This window comes from Serinus canaria, chromosome 2, assembly GCF_022539315.1.
Source record: "Serinus canaria isolate serCan28SL12 chromosome 2, serCan2020, whole genome shotgun sequence".
NCBI classification, from domain to species: Eukaryota; Metazoa; Chordata; class Aves; order Passeriformes; family Fringillidae; genus Serinus; species Serinus canaria.
Genome location: NC_066315.1, coordinates 690,332 through 713,491, shown reverse-complemented (window position 1 = coordinate 713,491; position 23,160 = coordinate 690,332). Strand labels below are relative to the sequence as shown.

At 54.5% G+C, this 23,160-nt stretch overlaps 2 protein-coding genes across 4 annotated transcripts in view; one reads left to right on the top strand and one right to left on the bottom strand.

The window, feature by feature from the left end:
• DHX30 (DExH-box helicase 30) overlaps positions 1-8,520 on the bottom strand; it is a 31,891-nt gene extending 23,371 nt beyond the window's left edge. The window contains exons 1-2 of one of the 3 annotated variants that reach the window (XM_009085743.4): positions 8,451-8,520; positions 5,236-5,285 (exon numbers count right to left, since the gene is read on the bottom strand). In XM_009085743.4, the coding sequence (XP_009083991.2) occupies positions 5,236-5,266 (31 nt within the window). In that variant the 5' untranslated portion in view covers positions 5,267-5,285; positions 8,451-8,520. Of the gene's footprint in view, positions 1-963; positions 1,099-1,162; positions 1,345-5,235; positions 5,286-8,450 lie in introns of those variants that run through there. The other 2 variants (XM_050970721.1, XM_030230334.2) reach the window with 2 other exon arrangements.
• Positions 8,521-10,010: 1,490 nt separating this feature from the next.
• Positions 10,011-23,160, top strand: part of SMARCC1 (SWI/SNF related, matrix associated, actin dependent regulator of chromatin subfamily c member 1) — a 67,168-nt gene continuing 54,018 nt past the window's right edge. Inside the window, exons 1-4 of the mRNA XM_050970915.1 lie at positions 10,011-10,220; positions 16,122-16,241; positions 18,675-18,760; positions 22,499-22,580. Coding sequence (XP_050826872.1) covers positions 10,026-10,220; positions 16,122-16,241; positions 18,675-18,760; positions 22,499-22,580 — 483 coding nt within the window. The 5' untranslated portion in view covers positions 10,011-10,025. The remainder of the gene's footprint in view (positions 10,221-16,121; positions 16,242-18,674; positions 18,761-22,498; positions 22,581-23,160) is intronic.

Sequence of the window (23,160 nt, the reverse complement as noted above, 5' to 3'; positions counted from 1 at the left end):
TGAATGTAACGACTGAAAGACCGTCCCACTCTGAACTCCAAGATAAAACTCAGCAGCTTCTGAAAGACAAATGGAACCAAGACCCAAAGAATCCAGAAATTACTGAGAAAATAATGACTTTAATAATGCTGGAGCACGGGAAAAAAAAACACTGAACACAGAAGCATGAGGGCTGAGGAAAAAAAAAAAAGAAAAAGTTCAAATATAATAACACTCCAAATTTCCAAAATGCAGCCCACGAAAGAAAACTGAAACCAAACCAGCGATTTTTGTAAGGAAAAATGGTTCAAGTCACAACCTCTGGCACAAAACCACTCGCATCCCTCCAAGCTCCAAGTGTACTCCACGCTCCATAACCCAACAAAAAGCGATTCAAAACACGGCACCAAAGGCGAGTTTTGAACATTCTTTTACAGCAGCGACAACTCCGACGGCATTCACGCTTCCCACCGGGGCCCGCACACCCCTGATATCCAACCGGGACAATCTTCCAAGCCGCGGCCAGAGCCGTGAGCCCCGGCGGGCTCCGGGACCGCTGCAGGACCGGGCCCGGTGCCGCGGAGCTGTCCGGGGCTCCTGCTCGGGGCTTCTGTCCGGGGTCCTGCCTGGAGCTCCTGCTCGGGGCTCCTGTCCGGGGATGCTGCCCGAGGCTCCCGTCCGGGGCTGCTGCCCGGGGATCCTGCCTGGAGCTCCTGGCCGGGGCTGCTGTCCGGGCGGATCCGCGGGATCCCGCGCACGGAGAGCGGGGAACGGCCCTAACGGCCCGCCCAGCCCCGCCGCTCTCCTGCCGCAGCTCCACGGGGATTTTCCTCTCGCGTCAGCCACCGGAGGCGGCCGGAGTTTCGCCCAGGCCCGGCTCGGCGACCTTGAGGGCAATCACCGGGGAAACCCAACTCCGGCCAACAAAGGCCCGCGGGGGCGGCCCCGCAGCGGCTCCGCGGTGCCCCCGGCGCCCCCCGGTACCTGCGCAGCTCGGCGGCTCCTCTCCCTGGCCGCGCATCCCGGTCCCGGCGGAGCCGCGGGAAGAAGGAAGGGAGGGAGGGATGGAGGGAGGGAGGGATGTGGCGGCTCCCCCGCCCCGCCGCGGGCCCGGGCTCGCCCCTCCCTTCCGCTGCGCGAGCGCCGCGCGGGGCCCCGAGCGCCGGCCGGCCCCGCCGCTCACCCTGCGCCGCCTCGGGCTCCTCCTCGTCCTCCTCGTCCCGGCGGGGCTCGGCGGGCCCGCGGGGGGCCGAGCAGAGCCCGCGGGGAGCCGCGCAGGGCCCGCGGGGGCCGCGGCACAGGCGCAGCGGCCCCGCCGCCTGCAGCAGCAGCCCCAGCGCCGCCATCTTGGGCCGCCCTGCGCCCGCGGGCAGCGCAGGGGCCGCGGCGGCAGCGCCCCCCGGCGGGCGGGAGGAGCGAGAGCGGCCCGGGAGAGCCCGGCCCGGCGGGAACGGAGCGGGAACGGAGCGGGAACGGGCACCGAGAGGGGGAGACGGACGGGGGCAAGGACAAAGAGCTGCTCTCCTGGCCGGGGCCCGAACCCGCAGCATTCCCGGCGCTCCGGAGCCCTGGGGCACCGGGAATTCCGGCCGGGGGCTCCGGGAATTGCGGCCGTGGGAGTGATGCCTTGGGAAGGCTGACTTAGAACAGAGGCTAGACGGAGATAAAGAATAAAGTAGGTATTCCCGGTAGAATCTATAAAAGCACCGGGAATTGCGGCTCTGGACCACCGGCCGTGCGCATCGGGAATTGCGGCCGGAGAGCATCGGGAATTCCGGCCTGGACCACCGGGAATTGCGGGCCTGGACCGCTGGGAATTCTGGCCGGGAACACCGGGAATTCTGGCCAGGGAATACTGGGAATTCTGGCCAGGGAATACTGGGAATTTTGGCCGGGAACACCGGGAATTTTGGCCAGGGAATACCGGGAATTCTGGCCGTGCGCACCGGGAATTCTGGCCGGGAATACCGGGAATTCTGGCCGGGAACACCGGGAATTCTGGCCAGGGAATACCGGGAATTCCGGCCTGGACCACCGGGAATTGCGGGCCTGGACCGCTGGGAATTCTGGCCGGGAACACCGGGAATTCTGGCCAGGGAATACCGGGAATTCTGGCCAGGGAATACCGGGAATTCTGTCCGGGAACACCGGGAATTCTGGCCAGGGAATACCGGGAATTCCGGCCTGGACCACCGGGAATTGCGGGCCTGGACCACTGGGAATTGCGGCCCTGGAACACCGGGAATTCTGGCCAGGGAATACCGGGAATTCCGGCCTGGACCACCGGGAATTGCGGGCCTGGACCACTGGGAATTGCGGCCCTGGAGCACCGGGAATTCTGGCCAGGGAATACTGGGAATTCTGGCCGGGAACACCGGGAATTTTGGCCAGGGAATACCGGGAATTGCCGCCGGGAACACCGGAGCGCACAGAGCCATGTCCCACCCTCCCGTATCCCGAAAACCCAGCTGCTCCTGCAGCCCGTTATTTGCCAATATTTGAGATATTAAACTCTTTATAAGCTTTAAAGTAAGTATTTTAAGGAACTTAAAATCTTAAATCTTTATAAAATCTTAAATCTATGCAATCTAAAATGAAAATCTCTGATAAAGATCTTAGAATCTTCATGAAATAAGTCAGCGCTTCCCACTTCTCTCATCTCCAACTCCTCCTGTTACTCAGTTCTACATGAATTATTTCATTGAATAATTCCAGTGTAAAATTCTTAAGACTGTGGAGCTGGCTGAAATTCCCACCCTACAGGAGTATTTATTTAAATCTGATTTTTTTTTTTCCTAAGCAATTAATCTGTATCAGCCCTGGCTGTACTGGGATTACCATTAGGTTTTGTATTTCTTTAAACCAGGGTCTCATTTTTATATCCAAGTCTGTATTACTGAGTATTTTGTGTGTAAAGTGAAAATTACCATGAGTGGCTGGTTAAGCATCGTGATGCAAAAGGTGGTTTTGTTTTGTTTTTTTCTGATTTTTAAGAAAATCTTCAATAAGGCAAAAAATACTGACTAATACAATGGCACAGCTCAGTTTTACAAAGCCTGGGCTCCATCAGAAGAGGTTCAAGACAAATAAAGTTATCAAATAAAATCCTTTAAGAAAAAGGAAAAAAAGAAAAAACAAAACAAACTAAGAAAAAGGAAAAAAAAACAACTTTAGGAAGAGTTGAACACTCAAAAAAAGTCTTATTACACCAAGTTTGCCTTCTCCTGTATTCTCTTATTAGAACCTCTGAATTAGCTGCTGATTTGTCTTTGTAGGTTCTTTTACTTTAAAAAACCCAAACAAACAAACAAAAAAAAAAAAAAAACAAACCCAAAACCACAGAAAACCCAAATGGAAACACAAACCCAGATCCTGAATCAGCACCAGAAGACAAAAAAAAAAAACACTTTTTTTGAAAGATATGAAGTTATTCTGGCACTTGGATTAGAAATTTTAAGGGATTGGACCACTAAAATGGGAAAAAATCATTCAAAACTGATTGTTCATTCAAAAATCATCCAGAGATCACCCGGACCACTAAAGAGGAAAACAACTCATTCCACTGAAGGGAATTAACCCTGTGTTAATCTTGTGACAGCACGCTGCACAAACTATAATTTTCACTGCTTTACCGTGATTTTTACTATTTATTTAGGAATAAACTGAGGTGGTTTGGAAATAAAATCTTCAAGGAGGACTGGAAGGAAAGGGAGGCTGGAAAACCTTGAGAAACACACGGGCAGGGGCTGGAAAAGCTGGAAAAACCTTGGGAACACAGACAGGGGGCTGGAAAAGCTGGGAAATCCTGGGAACACAGACAGGGGGCTGGAAAAGCTGGGATAACTTTGGAAGCACACAGGCAGGAGCTGGAAAAACTGGGAAATCTTGGAAAAACATGGGTAGGGGCTGGAGAAGCTGGGAAACCTCAGAAACATACACAGGGGCTGGAAAAGCTGGGAAAACTTTGGAAGCACGTGGGGGGGGGCTGGAAAAACTGGGGAAACCTCAGAAACACATGGGCAGGGGCTGGAAAAGCTGGAAAACCTTGGGAACACACGGGCAGGGGCTGGAAGAGCTGGGGAAGAGGCTGACAGGCAGTCCCAGTGTACAGGGACAGGGTGAGGAGGGCTGGTGGTTTGTCACCAAAAATGATATAAGAAATTATCTTGTGGGCACAGAAGCAGCAGTGAAGAGTCAATTTATTACAAAATTCCAGAAGTCACCGATTCCAGGTATCTTTATTTTGCAGAGAGCAGCGTGAGCCAGCACAGGCAGCATCTCCAGAGCCATCTCCCAGCTCTGGCAGCTCCTGGGAGGAGCTGGGCTGGACCTGCCCCTCCAGCCAAGGCTGTGCAGAGGCAGCAGCTCCTTAAGGAGCCAAGTTTCACTCAGGAATTCCTTTATCCCCAGGGCTGGAGCATCCCAGTGTCCCACAGCCAGCCTGGCCATGACAAACCACCAGCCCTCACCAGGGAAGTTCCACCTCTCCACCCCCAGTCCACCCCCACGGGCAGGGTTTGGTGCAGGAGAGGGGCTTTGTTCCCAGCTGAGGTGACTTTGTACACAATTCCTGCCCCAGATTGGGAAGAATTCTGGGATTTTAGTTTAAATTCAGCTAAATCCCAGTGCTGGTGGCTCAGAGCAGGGCAGTGACAGGAGTGGTGGGGTCACTGCTGGGTCAGGGGAAGGATGAATTCCCTGGGATGGAGGGAGGGTCCCCCTGCCTCAGCCAGAGCTGGAATATTTTAGTCCATTCTATCCACTCTCTTTAAGACCAAGTAACAGAGCTCAGGAAACAGCCACAAGGTAAAACAGGAAACAGTGACTGGAGGGATTTCTGAGGACAAAACATGATTGAAAGGAAGGCTGGCAAAGCAATGGCAGGGAGAAGAGCCGTGGTGACAGTGACAGGAGCTGCAGGATCACATCCCAAGGACAAGGAGCTCGTGGAGCTGGTACTGAGGGATGCAGGAATATTTAGGAGGACAAAATTAAAAGGCAAAGAAACTGTACTTGAAGCTGAACAGAAACTAGTGTCCAGTGTCTGGATAACAATGCAGGGCTCCTCCCTGCCCAATGCCACCACTTCCCTGGAATCCTGTCCTGTCCCAGCTCCCTGCCACATCCCCTCCGTGCTGCACCCACCAGGACACAGCTGAGCTCCCTCCTCACACCAAGAACTCCTCCTCCTCCTCAGCCCCCTGCTCCAGCTCCCCCTGGAGCCCAGGAACCCCCCAAGGCAGTGGCAGCTCCTACCTTTGAGGGAATTCAGCGAGAACATCTCCATCCCGGCGGGAAGGGCGTTCCTGGGACGGCAGCAGGGAGACAAAGAAACTGCAGGTTAGAATGGCTATTTCCTTTCAAATGCTCCAGGTGCTTCTGCTTTGCCCTGGGGTGAAAATGAAGGGTTTTCAAAAGCCTTTTAGGCCAGGATGAAGTAGATTATTGCCATTATTCCCTTTAAAGGGAAAAAAAAAGCAGGAGAAGAAAGAGAACTGTACTTCTGGTGACATTCTTTACTGAAACTGTGTTAAACTTCCTATTTATAACTTTCACTCAAAAAAGAAAACCAACTTTGTTTTGGGGTGTTTTCTCTGTCATGCCAAGTATTAAATACACTGTAGGGATTCTTGGAAACAGTAACAAGGATTTTCTATAAACTCAGATCAGATGGGTGAGGACTGAAGGTCAGCATTTACACACAGAGTTGGTTTGGAGCTGGACTTCCATGATCCTGGTGGATCCCTTCCAAGTCAGGATATTCTGGGATTCTGTGGACATTAACTGTCCCCATCAATGACTTCCTGTGCATGCAATTAATAGCCTGCAATTATCATTCCAATTATTCACGTTTGCTTTCAATAACACAAAATTACTAGCAAAAAAATAAAAAAAAAAACCCAAAACCAAAAGGCTTCAAATAAACCCACTCCATTTTCTGGCCACATCTCTGGTTGTGACACCTGGTCCATAGTTCCTTCCCCAAGGACACAGGGACACCAACCTGCCCTGGCTGCCAGGGCCACACCTGGCCTTTTCCAAGGATGAAATCAATAAAAACAGAGCAAATTGACTTGGCAGAAATGAAACCCCACGTGAGCTGTGGTGAATCTCGGAGGCAAAGGTCCCTGGTGTGATGAATCACTGCAGGGAACAAAGTCAGGGAGCTCTTCTGTGGTCCTGGAGGCAGATTCCCAAGGCTGGAGCTTGGCACAGGGCAGCCTGTGCCCCCTTTCATGGGCATCATCCCAGCCTGGCTCAAACTGCCTAAAGCCAAGGGGATTTGGGATGAGTTGGGTGAGCCCAGTATTGCTCCAGGAGAAAAGAGCCAATCCCTGAACGCTCCTGAGGCACTGGAGAGAGGGAAGCAGGAGTGGGACAGGGAATGCTGCAGGGAATCCAACTGCCAGGGCACTGGCCACATCCCCACCCCAGCTCTGGCCAGAGAGGGGGGCTGTGTGTGGGGTACCCCAGGGAATCCAGGGAATCCCTCCCACAGTGTCCTGGGACAGGTGGGCACATGAACTGCAACATTCCCTCCTGGGAATACAGGGAGCAGGAACAGGGAATGCCTCACCCACACTGGGCTGGGGAAAAGGGCTCTTCCAAAAATGGCTTTGAGCTGAGAGAGGGCAGGGATGGATCTTGGGAATTGGGAATTCCTGGCTGGGAGGGTGGGGAGGGGCTGGGATGGAATTCCCAGAGCAGCTGTGGCTGCCCCTGGATCCCTGGAATGTCCCAGGCCAGGTTGGACATTGGGGCTGGAGCAGCCTGGGACAGTTGGAGGTGTCCCTGCCATGGCAGGGGTGGCACTGGATGGTCCTTCCACTCTCTTCCAAGCCAAATGGGTAAATGCAATATAAAGTTGATAGAAATGGTCTTTTCTGCTCAAGAACAAAGAAATAAAAAAAAAGAGAACCTTCTGGGGATGAGGTTCCAAGAGGAACAACTGAGATCCCCTTGGATAAGCAAGATTCCAGCCCAGCTGTCGTGTGATCCTGTCTGCAGAGCCCAGCTGGGCTGGGAGCCTTACTGGGAACCAGCCAGAACCAGACTGGGGAGGACAGGGCAGGACAGGGAGGAGAATAAGGGATCTGCTGAATCTGACACCTGGATCCTGACCTGGGAATCACTTTTAGCACATCCAGCAGCCTGGGGGAGATCCCAGGGTTTGCTCCTGCAGATCCTGATCCCAAATAGGAAGAAGTGTCCAGCTGTGGCAGCTGCTGCAGCCCCCAGGGAAACAGAGGGATGCAGGACCACCATGGACAGGGGCACTGGAAGACTCAAAATGTATTTTTTCTGATGACAGGAGAGATGTGGGAGCTCTGAGGACACTGAATTTGGGAAGAAATGGCCCAGGATGACACAGGACAGGCAGTGGAACAGCTGGGATGAGAATCCATGGGAGCCTGGAGCCTCACACCCAGCAAACTCCAGAGACCCAGGTGGCACAAGAGACACTGAAAGTTTGTTAGCAACAGACTGGGGCAAAGAGTGCAACCAGGCACTGCAGCACAGAAACTGCTAGATCAAATCCCCAAGGATGGGAAGGAACTGGGCCTTTGTGGGGGCTCCTCGATCCACTGGAAAACAACTGCAGGAGGGACAACCACATCCCCGGGAGAGACCCGGGAAAAACCACAGCAATTGTGATTACTGGCTGCTGGGGTACTCCAGCGGTGTTGGAAGGGGCAGAGCCCCGACTGCTTTGTGAGGAGAACAAAGGAGAGAGAAATCCTGCTGTCTGCACACCCAGCGCCAAGGATTCCCTGCCCGGCTCGGGCACAGCCAGCACGCCTCTCGCAGCACTGATTTATTCTTCCTGGTGCTCACTGGGGCCCAAGGACAGCGGATGGGTGCGGGAAGCTCTCCCTGGGCCGACCCCGCAGGGATGCCGCTGCCAGGGCGGCAGTGCAGGCTGCAGGTGGCAGCGGGCTCCGGACAGCCCCGAGCCCCGGGGCCACACGGGCACCCGCAGCGACAATTCCCGCGGCCGCGGGGCGAAACGGGGCCGGCGGCGACAGCGGGGCGAGGCACAGGCGGGCACGGCGGGGCAGCCGGGGGAGAGGCTGCGGGAGAGCGGCTCCGAGCGGAGCGGAGCCTTCCCGGGCAGCGATGGAGCTCCGGGGACAGCCGCGCTCCCGGGGCCGCTTCCCGGGCTCTCCCCGCCGGCCGCTCGCCCACGGCCCGCGGGAAGCGGTGCCCCGGAGCCTCCCCGAGCATTCCCGGGGCCCTCCGAGCATCTCCGGTGCCGCCGGTGCCGCCGAGCATCCCCGGTGCCGCCGAGCATCCCCGCCCGCGCCGCCCCGCCCGCACAGGCCGCGGCCCCGCACGGCCCTCCCCGCCTCGCCCGCTCTGCTCGCCGCCATCCCCCGCTCCTCCCCTTCCTCCCGCCGCCGTCCCGCCCCCGCGGCCCCCCCGGTTCTCCCCAGGGGTCGCGGTCCGACCCCCGCCCGCCCGGCACCGACCTCCGCACCGCGACTGCCGCCGCCGGGCCGCCCCTCGGGACTACAGCTCCCGGCAGCCCCCGCGCGCGCTTCCGGCGCGGCGCGCGCTTCACTTTCGGTCCTTCCCCGGAAGTGAGACGGCCCGCGCGTTCCCTCCGGCCGCGGCGCCACTGTGCCAAGCCTCGCGTGACCGCAGGGCGGGGTCTGTCCCCATGGCAACGGCAGAGCCCATGGGCGGCGCGGCCTGTGGGGGCGCTGTAGCCTCGGCCCCGCCGTGAGACCCGTTCGGGCCCCGGTCCCGGTCCCGGTCCCTGGGTGGGGTACCCGGCCAGGCCCGGCCCCCATCCGACCAGGGAGTTGCCCAGAGCAGCTGTGGCTGCCACAGGATCCCCGGCGGTGTCCCAGGCCAGGCTGGACACTGGGGCTGGGAGCACCCCGGGACAGTGGGAGGTGTCCCTGCCATGGCAGGGGTGGAATGGGATGAGATTTTAAGGTCCCTTCCAACCCAAACCCTTCTGGAATTCTTGGCTGAACTCACTCTGCTGCCTTTTCAGAATGGCGGCTCTGAAATTCTGAAGTTCAGATTTCTGGATGTTTGGTGGGTTTGTTATTCCCTGTATCTCCAGAGGTTTCCCTTCCTTATTTCTGTTTGGAGTGTTCAGGAACAAGGGAACATTTGCAAACTACAGTCATGCGACGGACGGTTTCATACTGCGGATTGTGATTTTACTGGCAGGCTTTTTGACACTCTATTTGATAATGCCTGAACTGTGTTGTATTTTTAAATTATATACACGTTTTTACCTTTTTAAAAAATTTCCCTGTTATGTTCAATTCACAAATAAAACATTAGTAGAGACTCAAAACTAAGTGGTTTCTGTAAAGGAAATTTCGGGGAAATTGCTTCCTAATGACCCATTCCGTGGGTCTAGAGGTGGTTATGGAAAGGTAAAGGCAGCCAGCAGTGAGGACTCGGTGCAGACACCTGCAGGTAATTATGGCAGCACCCAATTTATTCCCTAATTGCACCTCAGGGTCTCCACAGCGGGCCTGAGGGGCGGGGGCTGGAGCACACCGGAGCGGTACCGAAGGGCACGGACGGTGTGTTCGGGGCGGTACCGAAGGCACGGACGGTCCCGGGGGCACGGACGGTGTGTTCGGAGCGGTCCCGGGCGGTCCCGAGGGCACGGACGGTGTGTTCGGGGCGGTCCCGAGGGCACGGACGGTGTGTTCGGGGCGGTCCCGAGGGCACGGACGGTACGTCTGGGACCCGGAACTCCTCCCGGGGTCTCTCAGTGGGAGCGGCTCGGGCGGGGCCAGGAGGGGCGGGGCCGCTCGAGGGGCGGGGCTTCACCCGAGCGGTATGCGCGTTCCCGCGCGCCTCCCCGCTGGCCTTCCCGATCACATCCCCAAGCACGTTCACGTTCCCGTTGGTGTTCCTGTTCCCATCCCCGAGCACACTCGCGATCGCGTCCCCGTGCGCGTTCCCGTTCCGACCTCCGAGCACGTGCCCATTCTGGTCCCGGGCGCGCTCCCGGGGTGGGCGGGGCGCGGGCCGGGGCGCGGCGCATGCGCGGCGCGGGGCGCGCGGGGACAATGGCGGCGGCGGCGCTGGCGGCGGGCGGAGGCCCCGGGAGCGGCCCCGCGGCGGCTCCGGCTGGCGGGCCCGGCCCCGCGCTGGCCGCGGCGCGCCGCAAGGACGGAGGTCCCGCCGGCAAGTTCTGGGAGAGTCCCGACACCGTGTCCCAGCTCGACTCGGTCCGCGTGTGGCTGGGGAAGCACTACAAGAAGGTGCGGCCCGGCGGGGGCGGCGGACACCGGGCGGGCGGGCGGGCGGGGAACGGCCGGGGACGGGACAGGGGGGCCGGAGGTTCCTGCCGCTCTTTGTGACCCGCGGCCTCGGCGCTGCGGCGGGTGCGGGGCCGGGTCGGGGACAGCCCCGGGCACGTTTCCACTCCCTCCGCGCCCGGGGCCGTGTTTGGGGCAGCCCCGGTGGCCCCGGGACGTTCCCGCGGCCGCGGGGGCCCGGCCGGTGCCCGCCCGCCCCAGGCAGTAACTTTCCTGTGCGGGCAGGTCCCGGCCCCGCTGGGTTTCGCTTCAGCCGCGCCCCGGCGGTGTCGGGAGCGTTGGAAAAGCGAGGAAAATCCCCCGGAGCCGCCGGGAGCCGCGTTCAGCCCCGCGTGTTGCCCCGAGCTCGCCCGCGGCAGCCCCGCTGTTGCCCTTGGGCTCCTCTTCCTCCTCCTCGCACACTTCGCTCCCCTCGGCTGCCTCGCTTTCTTTATGTGTTTGGGTTTTTTTTCCGTGTGCTGATTTTATAACTTAACTTCGGTGCCCGAGCCGTGAGTTAGGGCCCGGTGTAAGTTTGCAGCGGGCCCGCACCGCGCCGCAGCGGTGCTGGAGGCGCTCGGGCCGGAGCCGTGCCCGGGGATGCTGCGCGGCCCTGGCGTGCACAATCTCCGAACTCTCCCGGTTTCGGGGCCGTCCCGGTGTCCGTCACCCACGGAGGAGCACCGGCTGTTGGTTGGGCTCTTTGTGTGGCGGAGAATCTGAGAACGGGAATCTGAACTGGCAATCTGAGCTGGAGCGCTGCGGGGTGAAGGCAGCTCGGGCTCGGGTGTGTTTTTGTTTTTCCAGTCCTTCCAGCTCCTTCCAGCTCGGATCGGGGTGTGCGGTGCCCTTTGAAGCAGCAGCTCGAGCTCTTTGTGTTGACAGGGCAATGGAACAGAATATTTGTGCAGTTTGGCTCGTTCCGGTTGCGGTGCTGTCCCACGCCCTGGAGGAGCTGTGGTTTTCCCTTTCCATGTCCTGGCCGAGCACCCCCGGGATCCCGGGAAATCGCTGCTCTGAGCTGGGCCCAGGTGCCCTGCTGAGCACAGAAAGTGTTTTTGCTGTGGCTCTGAACCCCATCAGCCAGGCTGGTGTCTCTGTACTGGCTGGGCAGGGGGAGTGTGGTGCAGCAATGGGAGCCAAGGGGAAACCCTTCCTTTCAAATTGCCTATAAAATTATTATTATCATTATTATTATTTAGAAATTATATTATAAATTATATAAATTATATTATTATGTTATTAATTGTTACAACAATTGCTATTTATTTCTCGTGGTTCTGGAAGGTAATTAGAGTTGGGCTAAGGAGACTCTGCAGGGTGGGTGAGTGTTGGAATCTTGCTGTGACAATCCTGTTAAAAAAATGAAAAGTAATTTTGGTTTGAGGAAACAAGAAAGTTGATACCAGTGCTTACAGATGGAGCCTTAACATTCCAGAGGGAAGGGCTGGTTCCCTTTTGGATGGGCTGTAAATGGCCTCTGGTTCATCTTGTTCTTTTTCCATCCCACTGTAGGTGCGTGGCTCCTTCCAGAGAGGTACATGGTGATTTTAACTGGCTTTTGTCCAGTTTATGCTCTTAAAAATAGATGTTTGTACATCTCAGTGGTGAAGCTGTCAGCAGCAGTTGGTGTGCCTAGCTCCAGGGACACTGGGGACCAGTTGGAGAAGTCCCAGAGCAGCACCAAGCTCAGTTAGGATCCAGAGGTCCCAGGGGACAGGGAGAAATGGAGAGCTGCATCTACAGAGCTGCTCATTTGGACTGGAGATTAGACAAGGCTTTAGTATTGAAGAGTTTTCTGTGTCTCCAGAGTTCAAACTGTTGGGGAGCTCTCTGTGCCTCTAGAAAATAGCAGCTGTTGGGGAGCTCTGTGTCTCTAGGAGAGAACAGCTGTTGGGGAGCTCTGTGTCTCTAGGAGAGAACAGCTGTTGGGGAGCTCTGTGTCTCTAGGAGAGAACAGCTGTTGGGGAGCTCTCTGTGTCTCCAGAGTACAACTAAGAACGAAAGAGGTTTCAGTAGTAGTGTGGAAAACTCACACTGCACCTTGAAAAACTCATGGACAGGCACCAAACACAATGACAGAAAAGGAAATTATTGATATTGTGCTGAGCTCATTTATTCCAGGCTCCCTCCTGCTCCCAGTTTGTGTGTGTGATGTCTGGAAGTCGCTTTGTGTTTTTTCTGAGCATCAAGGGATGCAGGAGGTGCCCAGCTCCTTCCCAGGCAGTGTGGGTGCAGGGGGATGCTGGAGCCTTGCTTCCCTGGGAGCTGGGAATGGGTTTGGAGTCCTGGAGCTTCTGACAGACTTTAACAGAACAAAGTCACAGGATTCTGGAATGGTTTGGGGGGGAAGGGGCCTTGAAGCCCATCCCATTCCACCCCTGCCATGGCAGGGACACTTCCACTGTCCCAGGCTGCTCCAGCCCCAATGTCCAACCTGGTGTTGGGCATTTCAGGGATCCAGGAGCAGCCATAGCTGCTCTGGGAATTCCATTCCAGGGCCTGCCCACCCTCCCAGCCAGGAATTTCCAATTCCCAATCTCCCATCCATCCCTGCCCTCTGGCAGTGGGAGCCATTCCCTGTGTCCTGTCTCTCCATCCCTTGTTCAGAGTAATTTGGGTAGACTGTAATGGGCACTGTGATGTCACCATAGTTATTTAGAAATTCACAGTTCAGAAGTAAACTGGGCAACTCTCTTTTTGTTGTATTAATGCTCATATATCTATATCATTGTGCAGTGTTTAGGCAGTTCCTTTCTCAGTCAATCACATATTTAAATGGGGTGTCCCAAAGCAGTTATTTATTGTCTGTAAGACCTATTTCTAAGGTAGTTTGGGAGGGGTTTAGCAGCTGCCTGATGAAGGATGCAGCCCCTGACCTTGGCCTTGCAGCTGAGCTCCCTGAGGAGCTGTCCTGGTGTGTTGCTCATATCCAGGGCAATATCCAGCTCCATATCCATCTGCTGGCCCTGGTGGCTCTGACAGCTCTGCCCCGTGAGACAGAAGGGCAGAGCAGTTGATTTTTGAGAGGCAGGAGGAGGGTGCTGAGGTTTGTAAGGAGCAGGTGGGATGTTGGGTAGAGGGGATCAGGGCATGGCTCAGCACGGGGAGCTCTGGGGCAGAGCTGGGACCCCCTTGGCCCAGGGAGAGGGGTCTGAGCACATCCCTGAGCTGGGGCTGCTCCAGGCCTAGGGCTGCTGCCCAGGGAGGGTCTGCAGGGCAGAGCTCCACGCAGAGCTGGGATCTCCTCCTCCCTGCCAGGAATGTCCCAGAGCAGGGCACGGGCTGGCACTGGCAGCTGCTGGGGACAGGCAGTTGTGCCATCAGCGTGTCAGGCTGGCACCACCTGCTGTCCCCAGGGGCTGCCCTGGCAGTGTCTGTGGCTCTGCTGTCCTTGGCAGGAGCCTCCCGGGAGTGCCTGGGGTTGCATCCAGGGAGGGGTCTGTGTGCAGCTCTTCTGTGTCCTCACCTTTGGAAAGGATCCAGGGTTAGACCCGGATCAAAGCGTTTCAGTGTGGGTTTCCCTTGGCTCTGGTGAGGTGCTCTGAGCTGCAGTGCCCTTTGTGTGGGGAAGGTGTGTGCACAGCAGAGCTGCTGGGCGTGTTTGAGGTCAGTGCCCACATCAAAGCCAGCTCTGGATCTGTCCCCCATCGGTGACAAATGCTCCCAGGGCAGCTGCAGTGCAGCTCTGGCTGCAGTGATTCCCTCTGCTGCTGCTCACACTCTGCTTCCTGACCACACATTTTCTGCTCAAAGATAGGGGGTGGCTTTGTGTTTCTAATTATTGTGGAAAGGTTGGAAGACTCTGCTGTGTCCGTGGGGCTTTGGCATTTCAGCATGAGAGCTAAATCCTCTTATGGAACAGGGCATCATTCTGTCCTCTGGAATTCACTGCTTAGAAACCTTGATGTCCACGAAATGATCCTGAAGCAAATGAGGGGAGAACCTGGGGATCTGTTGGACTTGATGCCTCTGTGGTCCCTCAAGCCCCTCTGAATTGATTGGGAAATTGTCTGCTGTGTTTTACTGCTTAAAGACCCATTTGTGCTGCTCATTAGGATGCAGAAATGATGGAGGGGATTCTTGGGCTTCTTTTTGAAGGGTTTTTCCCCTTATTGTTCAGGGAACCTCAGGCAAGGCAATGGGATTCTCATTAAAAGGATCTGCAGGATAGTGGCAGTGCAAGGGAGGATAAGAAGGTGTTGTCTCCCTTTATTCCTTCCAGCTGTCAGTGCCTCCTGCAGGAGGTAAAAATGGGAGCTGCAAGAAAAGGAATGACTGCCTGGAAAAGTTCACATGTCTAAGAATAGGCTTTGCAAGGTGCATTCTCATGTAGTTTTCCTTCTGAAGGAAAATATCTGGGGAAAAAAAGATAGATTAAGTCAGTACAAGGATGCCACTTCTGGATTTGTTTTTTGAAGGAGGTTCATAAAATCCCAGACTGGTTTGGGTGGGAAGGGACCTTAAGGATCATCCAGTGCCACCCCTGCCGTGGCAGGGACACCTCCCACTGTCCCAGGCTGCTCCAAGCCCTGTCCAGCCTGGCCTGGGACACTGCCAGGGATCCAGGGGCAGCCACAGCTGCTCTGGGAATTCTATTCTAGGGTCTCCCCACCATCCCAGCCAGGAATTCCTTCCCAGTATCCCATCCCTCCCTGCCCTCTGGCAGTGGGAAGCTGTTCCCCCTTGTCCAAAGTCCTGTGCAGAGCCAGGAGTTGGACTCAGTGATCTTTGTGGATCCCTTCCAACTCAGGATATTCTGTGATTTTGATGTAATTAAAACATTAATTCCTGGGGGAGGGAAGAGGGCAAATTGCAGTGCAGCTTTGAAATGTTAGCCTTCAGTTCTTTCCAGGCTCGTGTTTCTAGTTCAGGATTTATACCCAGGACAGGACACTCGGGAGCCTCAGGGGAATTTGTGTCCTTTGAGTTGGGAAGATTCAATTTCTCAGATATGTGCCTGCTCCTGAGAAAGTGCTGGGGAACTCTCACCCCGGGGTGGTCAGACACTGAAATTGTAATTGTTCTCATTCACTCTGTGTCTTTGTGGTGCCTTTGGCTCTGCAGCTGATGCTTTGCAAAGCTCAGTTAGGTTTGACTGGCACCACAGCTTTAAAACTTTGAGGGTTCTGGGTCTTAAAATAATTTTTAAGGGGTTTTAGAAGAATCTGACTTGAGGGAAGAGGAAAAGCTGAGAGTTACCCAGCTGAGAGACTGGGGCAGCTCAAATTGCTCCATCTTCTACCTGGAAAAGTGATTTGTTCTCCTCTTGGCAGTCACCTGGCACAGCAAGGAGGTGACATCCAGTGAGTGAATACTGAATATTAGGGGTGACAAAAACTCAGCACTGTGGGAGGGGTTTAATATTCCATGCTGTGATTTCACATTCACAATGTAAATGTAATTTTATTGAACCTCAGGAGCTGCTCAGATTGTCCCAAAACATCACAAGTGCCTTTGTGTGGCTCAGCTTTTCCCTCTGTGCAGGACATCCTATTTATACCAAGGGCTGCTCTGAGGATTAATTGGGAGTTGATTACAGCAGGAGGCTCTGTGTGTGTGGGCAGCACAAGCCTGGTGCTTTATTAGGAGCTGAGCTCAGCCTGAGTGGTTAATCCTTGTCTGGAATCCCCTGGGGAGCTGGGCCTCAGCCACAGGTGGGTGCTGGATGTTCAGCCTGAAGCCTGGGAAATGGTTGTGCTGGCTGCTCCTCCTGTGCAAACCTCCCTCCAGCCCTTCCCGGCCACTCAGGGATCCCAAAATGCCCCAGCTGTGCTCTGCAAGGGCAGGAGGGAGCTGGGGTGTCCCCAGGCAGCCTTCCCTGCAGCCCCCCTGTCCCAACAAACTGTGCTTCTTGTCTTGCAGTACGTTCAGGCAGATGCTCCTACCAATAAAACCTTGGCTGGGCTGGTGGTGCAGCTGCTGCAGTTCCAGGAAGATGCCTTTGGAAAACATGTCACCAATCCTGCCTTCACAAAGCTTCCTGTGAGTATTGTGTCCTCCTGGGGCTCTCACTGGGCTGGCACAGCTCCCTGTCCTGCTCCTGGGACGTGTCCAGGGCACTGGGACATCCCTGCCCCAGCCCAGGCTCCTCCAGGCACCCTCTGGAGAGGCTGGAGTAGCACACCTCTCCTCAGTGCACATCTGCAGTGCAATACAGCTTCTCTCTACATTTGAAATGATTTCTGGAATGCTGTGGCACAAGTTTAATTTCTCTGAATTTTAGAAGAAATTAATCAGTTTTAAGTCAAATCTGGACTGGTGCATCCTCAACTGAGTGAGTAAAATGCACTTTCCAGGGCAAGCAAGCTGCCATTGGGTGTTTTGGTTATTAAACTCCAGACTTGTGAGGTGTCCAAGGCTGAGAAATGCCTTTGGCACGTTCTGCAGCAGCAGGCAGTGACTGCTGGCCCTGGGGTGGATGCCAGTCCCCTGGGGTCCAGGCAGCCAGAACAATATCAGTGTTGGGGGCTGCTGCTTCCCCAGTGCAGCCTGGAGCCCTGCCCACACCCAGAGGTGCAGGGCTGCCAGCCTGGTGCCAGCTGGGTGCTCCAGGGGGGTCTGTGGGCCAGGACAGGTGTCCTGCTCTGGCACAGATGTGTGCTGGCACTGGGGCCCTGCCCCTGGGGCTCTTTGGGGTGGGGACACAAAGCTGGAGTCTCTTCTAGCCAGTGAAGAGGCTGAAGCCCATTGAAGCTGAGCTGGCCTGAAAACTTGGCAGAACTCCTGTGGCTGTGGGTGCACGTGACAGGACAGTCCTTTTCTTGGTCTGTGCTGGTGTCCCCAGGGGTTTTGCCCCTGTAACCTCTCCGTGAGGGTGGGCTGTGCACACTCCTTCACTGGAAGGGTTTTCACTCATGGGGTGAATCCTGGAACAATTCCAGATGAATTTTAGAAGGAATCCTTCCCTTTAAGAGTGGGCAGGCCCTGGCACAGGGTGCCCAGAGCAGCTGGGGCTGCCCATGGACCCCTGGCAGTGTCCCAGGCCAGGCTGGACCCTGGAGCAGCCTGAGACAGTGGGAGGTGTCCCTGCCACAGCACAGGGGTACTGGCTGAACCTTAAGGTCCCTCCAGCCCAAACCATTTTGGGATTTTGTGACTCTCCTGGTGCTTTGGAGAGCACCAGAAGCACTCCAAGGTGCCATTAGGATCTCACCACCTCTCCTGATGCCTCAGTGCTAGTGGGAAGTTTCAGGGACAGGGGGAGCTTTGCAGAGCTTTATTTGGCTGTGACAGCACAAAGCATAAACCTGCCCACATTCCTCAAGTGCATAAACCACTGGAGTGCTCCTGAGCCTTAAATCAATTTGTCTTATCTTGAAAATGGGCAATAAACCTTGCAGTGGCATCATAAAGATGTTGTTCCTGTGTTTGTTCTCGCTGCTTCAAAGCTCTAATCTGGCCAGATTTGCTCAGGTTAGTTTACAGCACTTGGGTCTCAGTTACTTCCAGCAGCACACAACTCCTCAGTGCATCCTCAGGAGTGCTGCTGTTTGTGGGGGTCTCTTCTGCTCCCAGCAGAAAGCCCCTGGTGGTAACCAGAGCCTGGCCTCTGAGCAACTCCCCAGATTCTGCTTTGTGCAGGTTTTTTATATTTCCTGAGGAGCACAGAATGGTCCAGGACCAAAGCAGATCCTGGCATTGCCCTCCCTGTGCTGCCTGCAGCTGCCCCATCCTCCTGTCCCCATTTCCAGGAGGACTCTGCCAGCAGCTGCCTTTCCCAGGCACAGCCATCCAGACCAGAGAGCAGGAAAGATGCACATTCCAGACTCAAAAGTATCAGAAAAATCGAGCCTTTGTTCAGGAAACAGGGGTTTTTAATAACCTCTCAGAGAAGAGACTTGGGGGGACTCTGAAGGTTCCAGCCTCCTCTGCTCCTGATTGAGTGTTGTGGGATTCCTGCTTTGGGAAAGGGGGACTCAGGTGAAGCTGAGAGGGCAGAAATGAGCTGGGCTTGGTGTTTTAGGGCAGATGTGCAGCTCCTGCAACCCAGCTTTCCCTGGGGGAGGGATGGATGGAGTGTGGAATAGCTGAGCTCTGCTTCAGGTGCTCATTCCTGATGATCTGGTTTGATGCTCTCATACAGATGAAGAGCTGCTTCCCTGACAGCTGTGATTTGAGCTTTAATTTACTATGAAATGGGTGTTCAAAGGGTACTTTGGATTTTTACAGCTCTTCTTGGAGCTTTCAGATACATCAAGTTCCTGCAAACACAAAGAGTTCTGCTTGATCTAAATACATTTAATCTCCAGGAAACATTCTGAAAGGAGAACCTCAAACTCCAGAAATGTTTCATCTGGAAATTAACTTCTCATTTGATATGTTCTATGTCTAGAACTCAGCTAACCCATCTGTATTTGTTTAAAATAATTCCATAAAAATCACTATCACTCTTTTTCCTTGTTTTCTGGGTTTCAGGCAAAGTGCTTCATGGATTTCAAAGCTGGAGGTACATTATGTCACATTCTTGGTGCTGCTTACAAATACAAGAATGAGCAGGGCTGGTAAGTTTGTATTGGTGGTTTATACACCTTTTGCATGAAACCAAGCACATGAATTGCTTATGCAAACTACCTAAAGTTTAATCCTTCCTGGAGACTTGGGCAGGCAAGGCAGTGGAGATGGGAAGAGGGAACTTTTTCCTGTTTTGCTGATGGTAGCTTTTTTAAGAGACACCCCCACACTTCTAAATTTAAAGAGGAGTTGGCCAAGTTTAAGGTTTTGGGCCTGTAGTTGGAGTTAATTACAAGTTTGAGGCTCCTTTTTTTATTTCCTTGCTGTCTGACTGGGAAAATGAGCCAGATCAGTCTCACATCTGTGAGACATAAATCTTTGTTGCTGTATTGATGTTTGGTTTAGTTATGATTGGGAAAGCACAAAGCACTGCAGATCCTAGTAAATGCTCAGATCTCCATTGCTCCAAACATGGGCAGTGTAAGCACTTAGAAACTCTGCCCTGGAGCTGTTGGTGCTGGGATGAAAATATCCCTGTGACATCCCAGGAGTGGTTTAACCTGGGTGGTTTTAAGTTCCAATCCTCTTCCCAAGGGAACAGCAGCATAGGGTCATAAAATCCTGGAATGGTTTGGGCTGGAAGGGCCCCTAAAGTCAGCCAGTTCCACCCCCTGCCATGGCTCTGGGGCACCTTCCTCTGTCCCAGGCTGCTCCAAGCCCTAATGTCCAATTGAAATCACTATTTTTGGTCTTGAAATCACTATTTTTGAGAGCACTGGGCAAAAAAAATGAGGATGAAAAGCCAATAAATGTAAGCAATCAATAAAATTAAGGAGAGATTGTTCCTGTCCACAAGTTTAAACAGTTTGGCTGTGATGTTTCCAATCTGTAGCAGCATTCCTGGAATTGACTGAGTTGCTTTTCCACACAAGAGCCATTTGAAAGAGAAAACAAAGTTGTTTGAGGATGGTTGGTTGTTTTTAGGAATTATTTGTATTCCTATCTGCTCTGTCTGAGGTGGGTATATCAGGAATAAACCACCCTCAGGGGCTTTCCTGTTCCAGTCCTGCCAACACCTGGGACAGGCACCTCTCTGCAGAGTGGTTTGTCACTGTGTCCTGCTACCTCTTTGCCTTAAGATACAGGAATGAAATGGTTCCAGCTTCAGGAACCTTTGAATTGAATGAACATTTCTTATTTTTAATAAGATAATGTGGTTTGCAGTCAGCTGCCCAGCCCAGCTGGGCTCTGGAGCTGCCTCCTCCCCTGTCCCTGCCTTGCTGCTGCCCAGGATTAGGTGGGTAGTGCCTGGTGTGTGTGCATGTGGGCAGTAATCCTGCACCTTAACTCTGAGCTCAGCCCTAGAGCCTGGAATGTGTCCCCACTGACTCTGCCAAGTAATCTGTGCTGTTTGCCTGCCCTGTGCTTGATTTGATTTTGTTTTGGTCTGCATTGTCGCTCCTGCTTAACCTGTTTGTGACTGATCTGTCTTATAGGAGAAGTCCCCTTCCTCGCCACAATAGGTATGTCTGAGAGCTGGACATACAAACCTGGCCCAGCTGGCCCAGGGAGCCTCTTGAGCTGAGCCCAGGAAGAGTTAGTGCCATTTGATCCAAATGGGCAGCTGAAGCAGTGCTGTTACTCATGTGTCCATGTCCTGCTCTGGCTTTCTGGAGCAGGCAGGGAGCTGGGGGCACGCAGCATTCCATGGATGCACAGTGCAGCTTTTGAGCTAAAAATGTCAACATTTGGTCATGCCCTGGGTGTCTTTGTCTCACAGGTACCAGGAGGTCTGTAGGTGTTCATTTGGCATTTGTCTCCCATGGAGCCATGCTGGGTGTTCTGGAAGCAAACCAAGGCTGAACACTGGAGAAGGGGCTCGATCTTGACTCAAAACCCCTCTGCATTAGAGGGGTAAAATACCTTTTTAGCAGTGACCTGACAGCCTTGATGGCTGGCTCTGCTTCTGCGTGTCAGGGTGAACTTCCCAAAGCACACAACAAGGTCATAAATTCCTCTCTAAAAGGCTGATGCCAGTAAATGTGCCAGGATCTTCCATTTGATTTGTTTGCCATGTCCTCAGTGCGAAGGGTAATTCCTTTAGGACAGAAACCATGCCCCTGACAGAGGATGTTGGTAGAGCTGCCCAGCACCTCAGGTGTTCCCACAGATCCACCTGCCTGGGCTCCTCCCTCCTGAAAATCCCAGGAGCCCCTGGAGGAGATCCTGGTGGTCCCAGCTAGGGGGCCATGTTTGATTTAGTGGGGTCACAGGGCTTGGGGCTGAAAGCCTTGGGGCTAAGCTTTGCTTTCCTGAACCTTCTCTGAGCCTGTGTGCACTGGCAAAAGGGATCTGTTGCTGGGAGCAGGGGTGTGTTTGCAGGGAGCTGCCCTTGGCTGTGGATGGCTGCTGTGAGCTGGGAGGTGATTGCAGCCTCAGGGCCTCGTGGGGAGGCTGTGCCAGCCTCCCACTGCCCTGGCTGTGCAGGGCTTTGGGTTCCACACCTGCCACCCCCCACACCCCTGGGAGCCTTCCCAGACCCCAGCAGCAGTGAGTTCCCAAACCTGGAGGTGCAGGCATGCTCCAGGTCGTGTTCTGCATCTGGGGGACACAGCCTGAGAGCTCAGCATCTCCTGGAGCTTTGGGATGGGCTGGGTCCTGAGAGCTCAGCACCTCCTGGAGCTTTGGGACGGGCTGGATCCTGAGAGCTCAGCACCTCCTGGAGCTTTGGGACGGGCTGGATCCTGAGAGCTCAGCACCTCCTGGAGCTTTGGGATGGGCTGGGTCCTGAGAGCTCAGCATCTCCTGGAGCTTTGGGATAGGGCGGGTCCTGAGCAGCACTCCGGAGCTGGGGAAGGTGAGAGCTCAGCATGGGCAGCTTTGGGACGGGCTGGATCCTGAGAGCTCAGCATCTCCTGGAGCTTTGGGACGGGCCGGGTCCTGAGAGCTCAGCACCTCCTGGATCCTGAGGGCTCATCCCCAGCTGTGGCACTCCCTGCAGCTGCTGGGCCCTGGGGAAGTGCTGAGGCTGCTTTGGGGTTGGGGTTGTCCCTCCTCAGGCTCTGGGGTTCACCACTCCAGTCCCTCATTTGGGTTGGCCCATCTCTGAGTTCCAGATGTGTTCAGGGGTCAGGTGGGCACAGCACAGGGAATCTGGGAGCTCTTGTGCTGCTTCCCAGGAGGATTTCTCAGGTTTTGCATCCTCCCCCGTTTCTGATGGACAGATCTCCATTGGCATTGCAATAATTGTGATGATTTGTCTGAGAAATAACAAAATTAAAGCACCAGGGTCCAGTAAAGGTGGTGATACAATCCTGCCATGGGTTATCAACTGCCTGTGTCTCTGGGGGTGGTTTGTTCTCACACCAGGCAGAGGAGTTGCTGCTTCTCTGGATGCCCAGGACTGCTGGATGGGGGCAGCTAGAAGTAAGAGAACCATGAGAGCTCATCCATGAATTTTCTCATCTGGTGTTGAAATCCATGGTGGTTGTGTGTTCAGTTACCCCCTGTGACTGTGGTGGAATGCACAGCCCTGCTGCAGGGCTTGGTGGACACTGTCAACCTTCTTTTTTCTCCCTGAACATCTCACAAATCAGCTGCATTTCTCCATGTGGTTCATGGTGGTTTTCTTGCTGGTGAGGGTGCCAAGTGCAGCAGAAATAATTGTGGCTGTGCTGGAGTGTCCTGGCACCCCTGCCATGATCCAGTTTGTGTGGAGCAGGGAAGGTTCTGGACTGCTGGCAGCTGGGGACGTGGAGTTAATATTTGTGAATCATTTCCCTTGACAGGAGGAGGTTTGACCTGCAGAATCCCTCCCGGATGGACCGGAACGTGGAGATGTTCATGAACATTGAGAAAACACTGGTGCAGGCAAGGAGAAACCCAGGCCAGGGCAGGCAGCACTCCTGGGCAGCAGAAACCCAGGACAGGGCAGGACTTCACCCTGGCCCTCTGCAGGAATGGGGGACTCTCCCCTCCCTCTCCCATCCAATTCAGTCACAATTCCACATTTTCACTTGAAAATGTGAAATATTTCCATTGGCCATCTGTGTATATGCAGATGTTTTTATTATATTTATTTGTGTGAGGTTTCTATATTATTTATTCACATGAGGAAAACCTGCTGTAAGGAGAGAGCACATGCCAGGTGTCCCCATGTCCCTGTGGAGGTGGCACCCTTGGGGCTCAGTAACTGCTCCTGTACCCATTCCAGGGCTGACTTGCAGTTTGACCTAAACTGGCCTTTGTCAGGTTAGGTCTCACTTTACCAAACAGGTTATTATCTGTACTCATTAAGCTGCTCTGTGGAGTCTCATTTGAAGTTTAGTTTTTTAACTGCTGAGTGGGAATAATGTGTGATTTTTTTTTTCAATCTCTGAAGCCAAGTTCAGTGTATGATGTAGTCAAAACAACTTTCAGGTGTCTATTGGCAATGGAAACAGGAAGAACA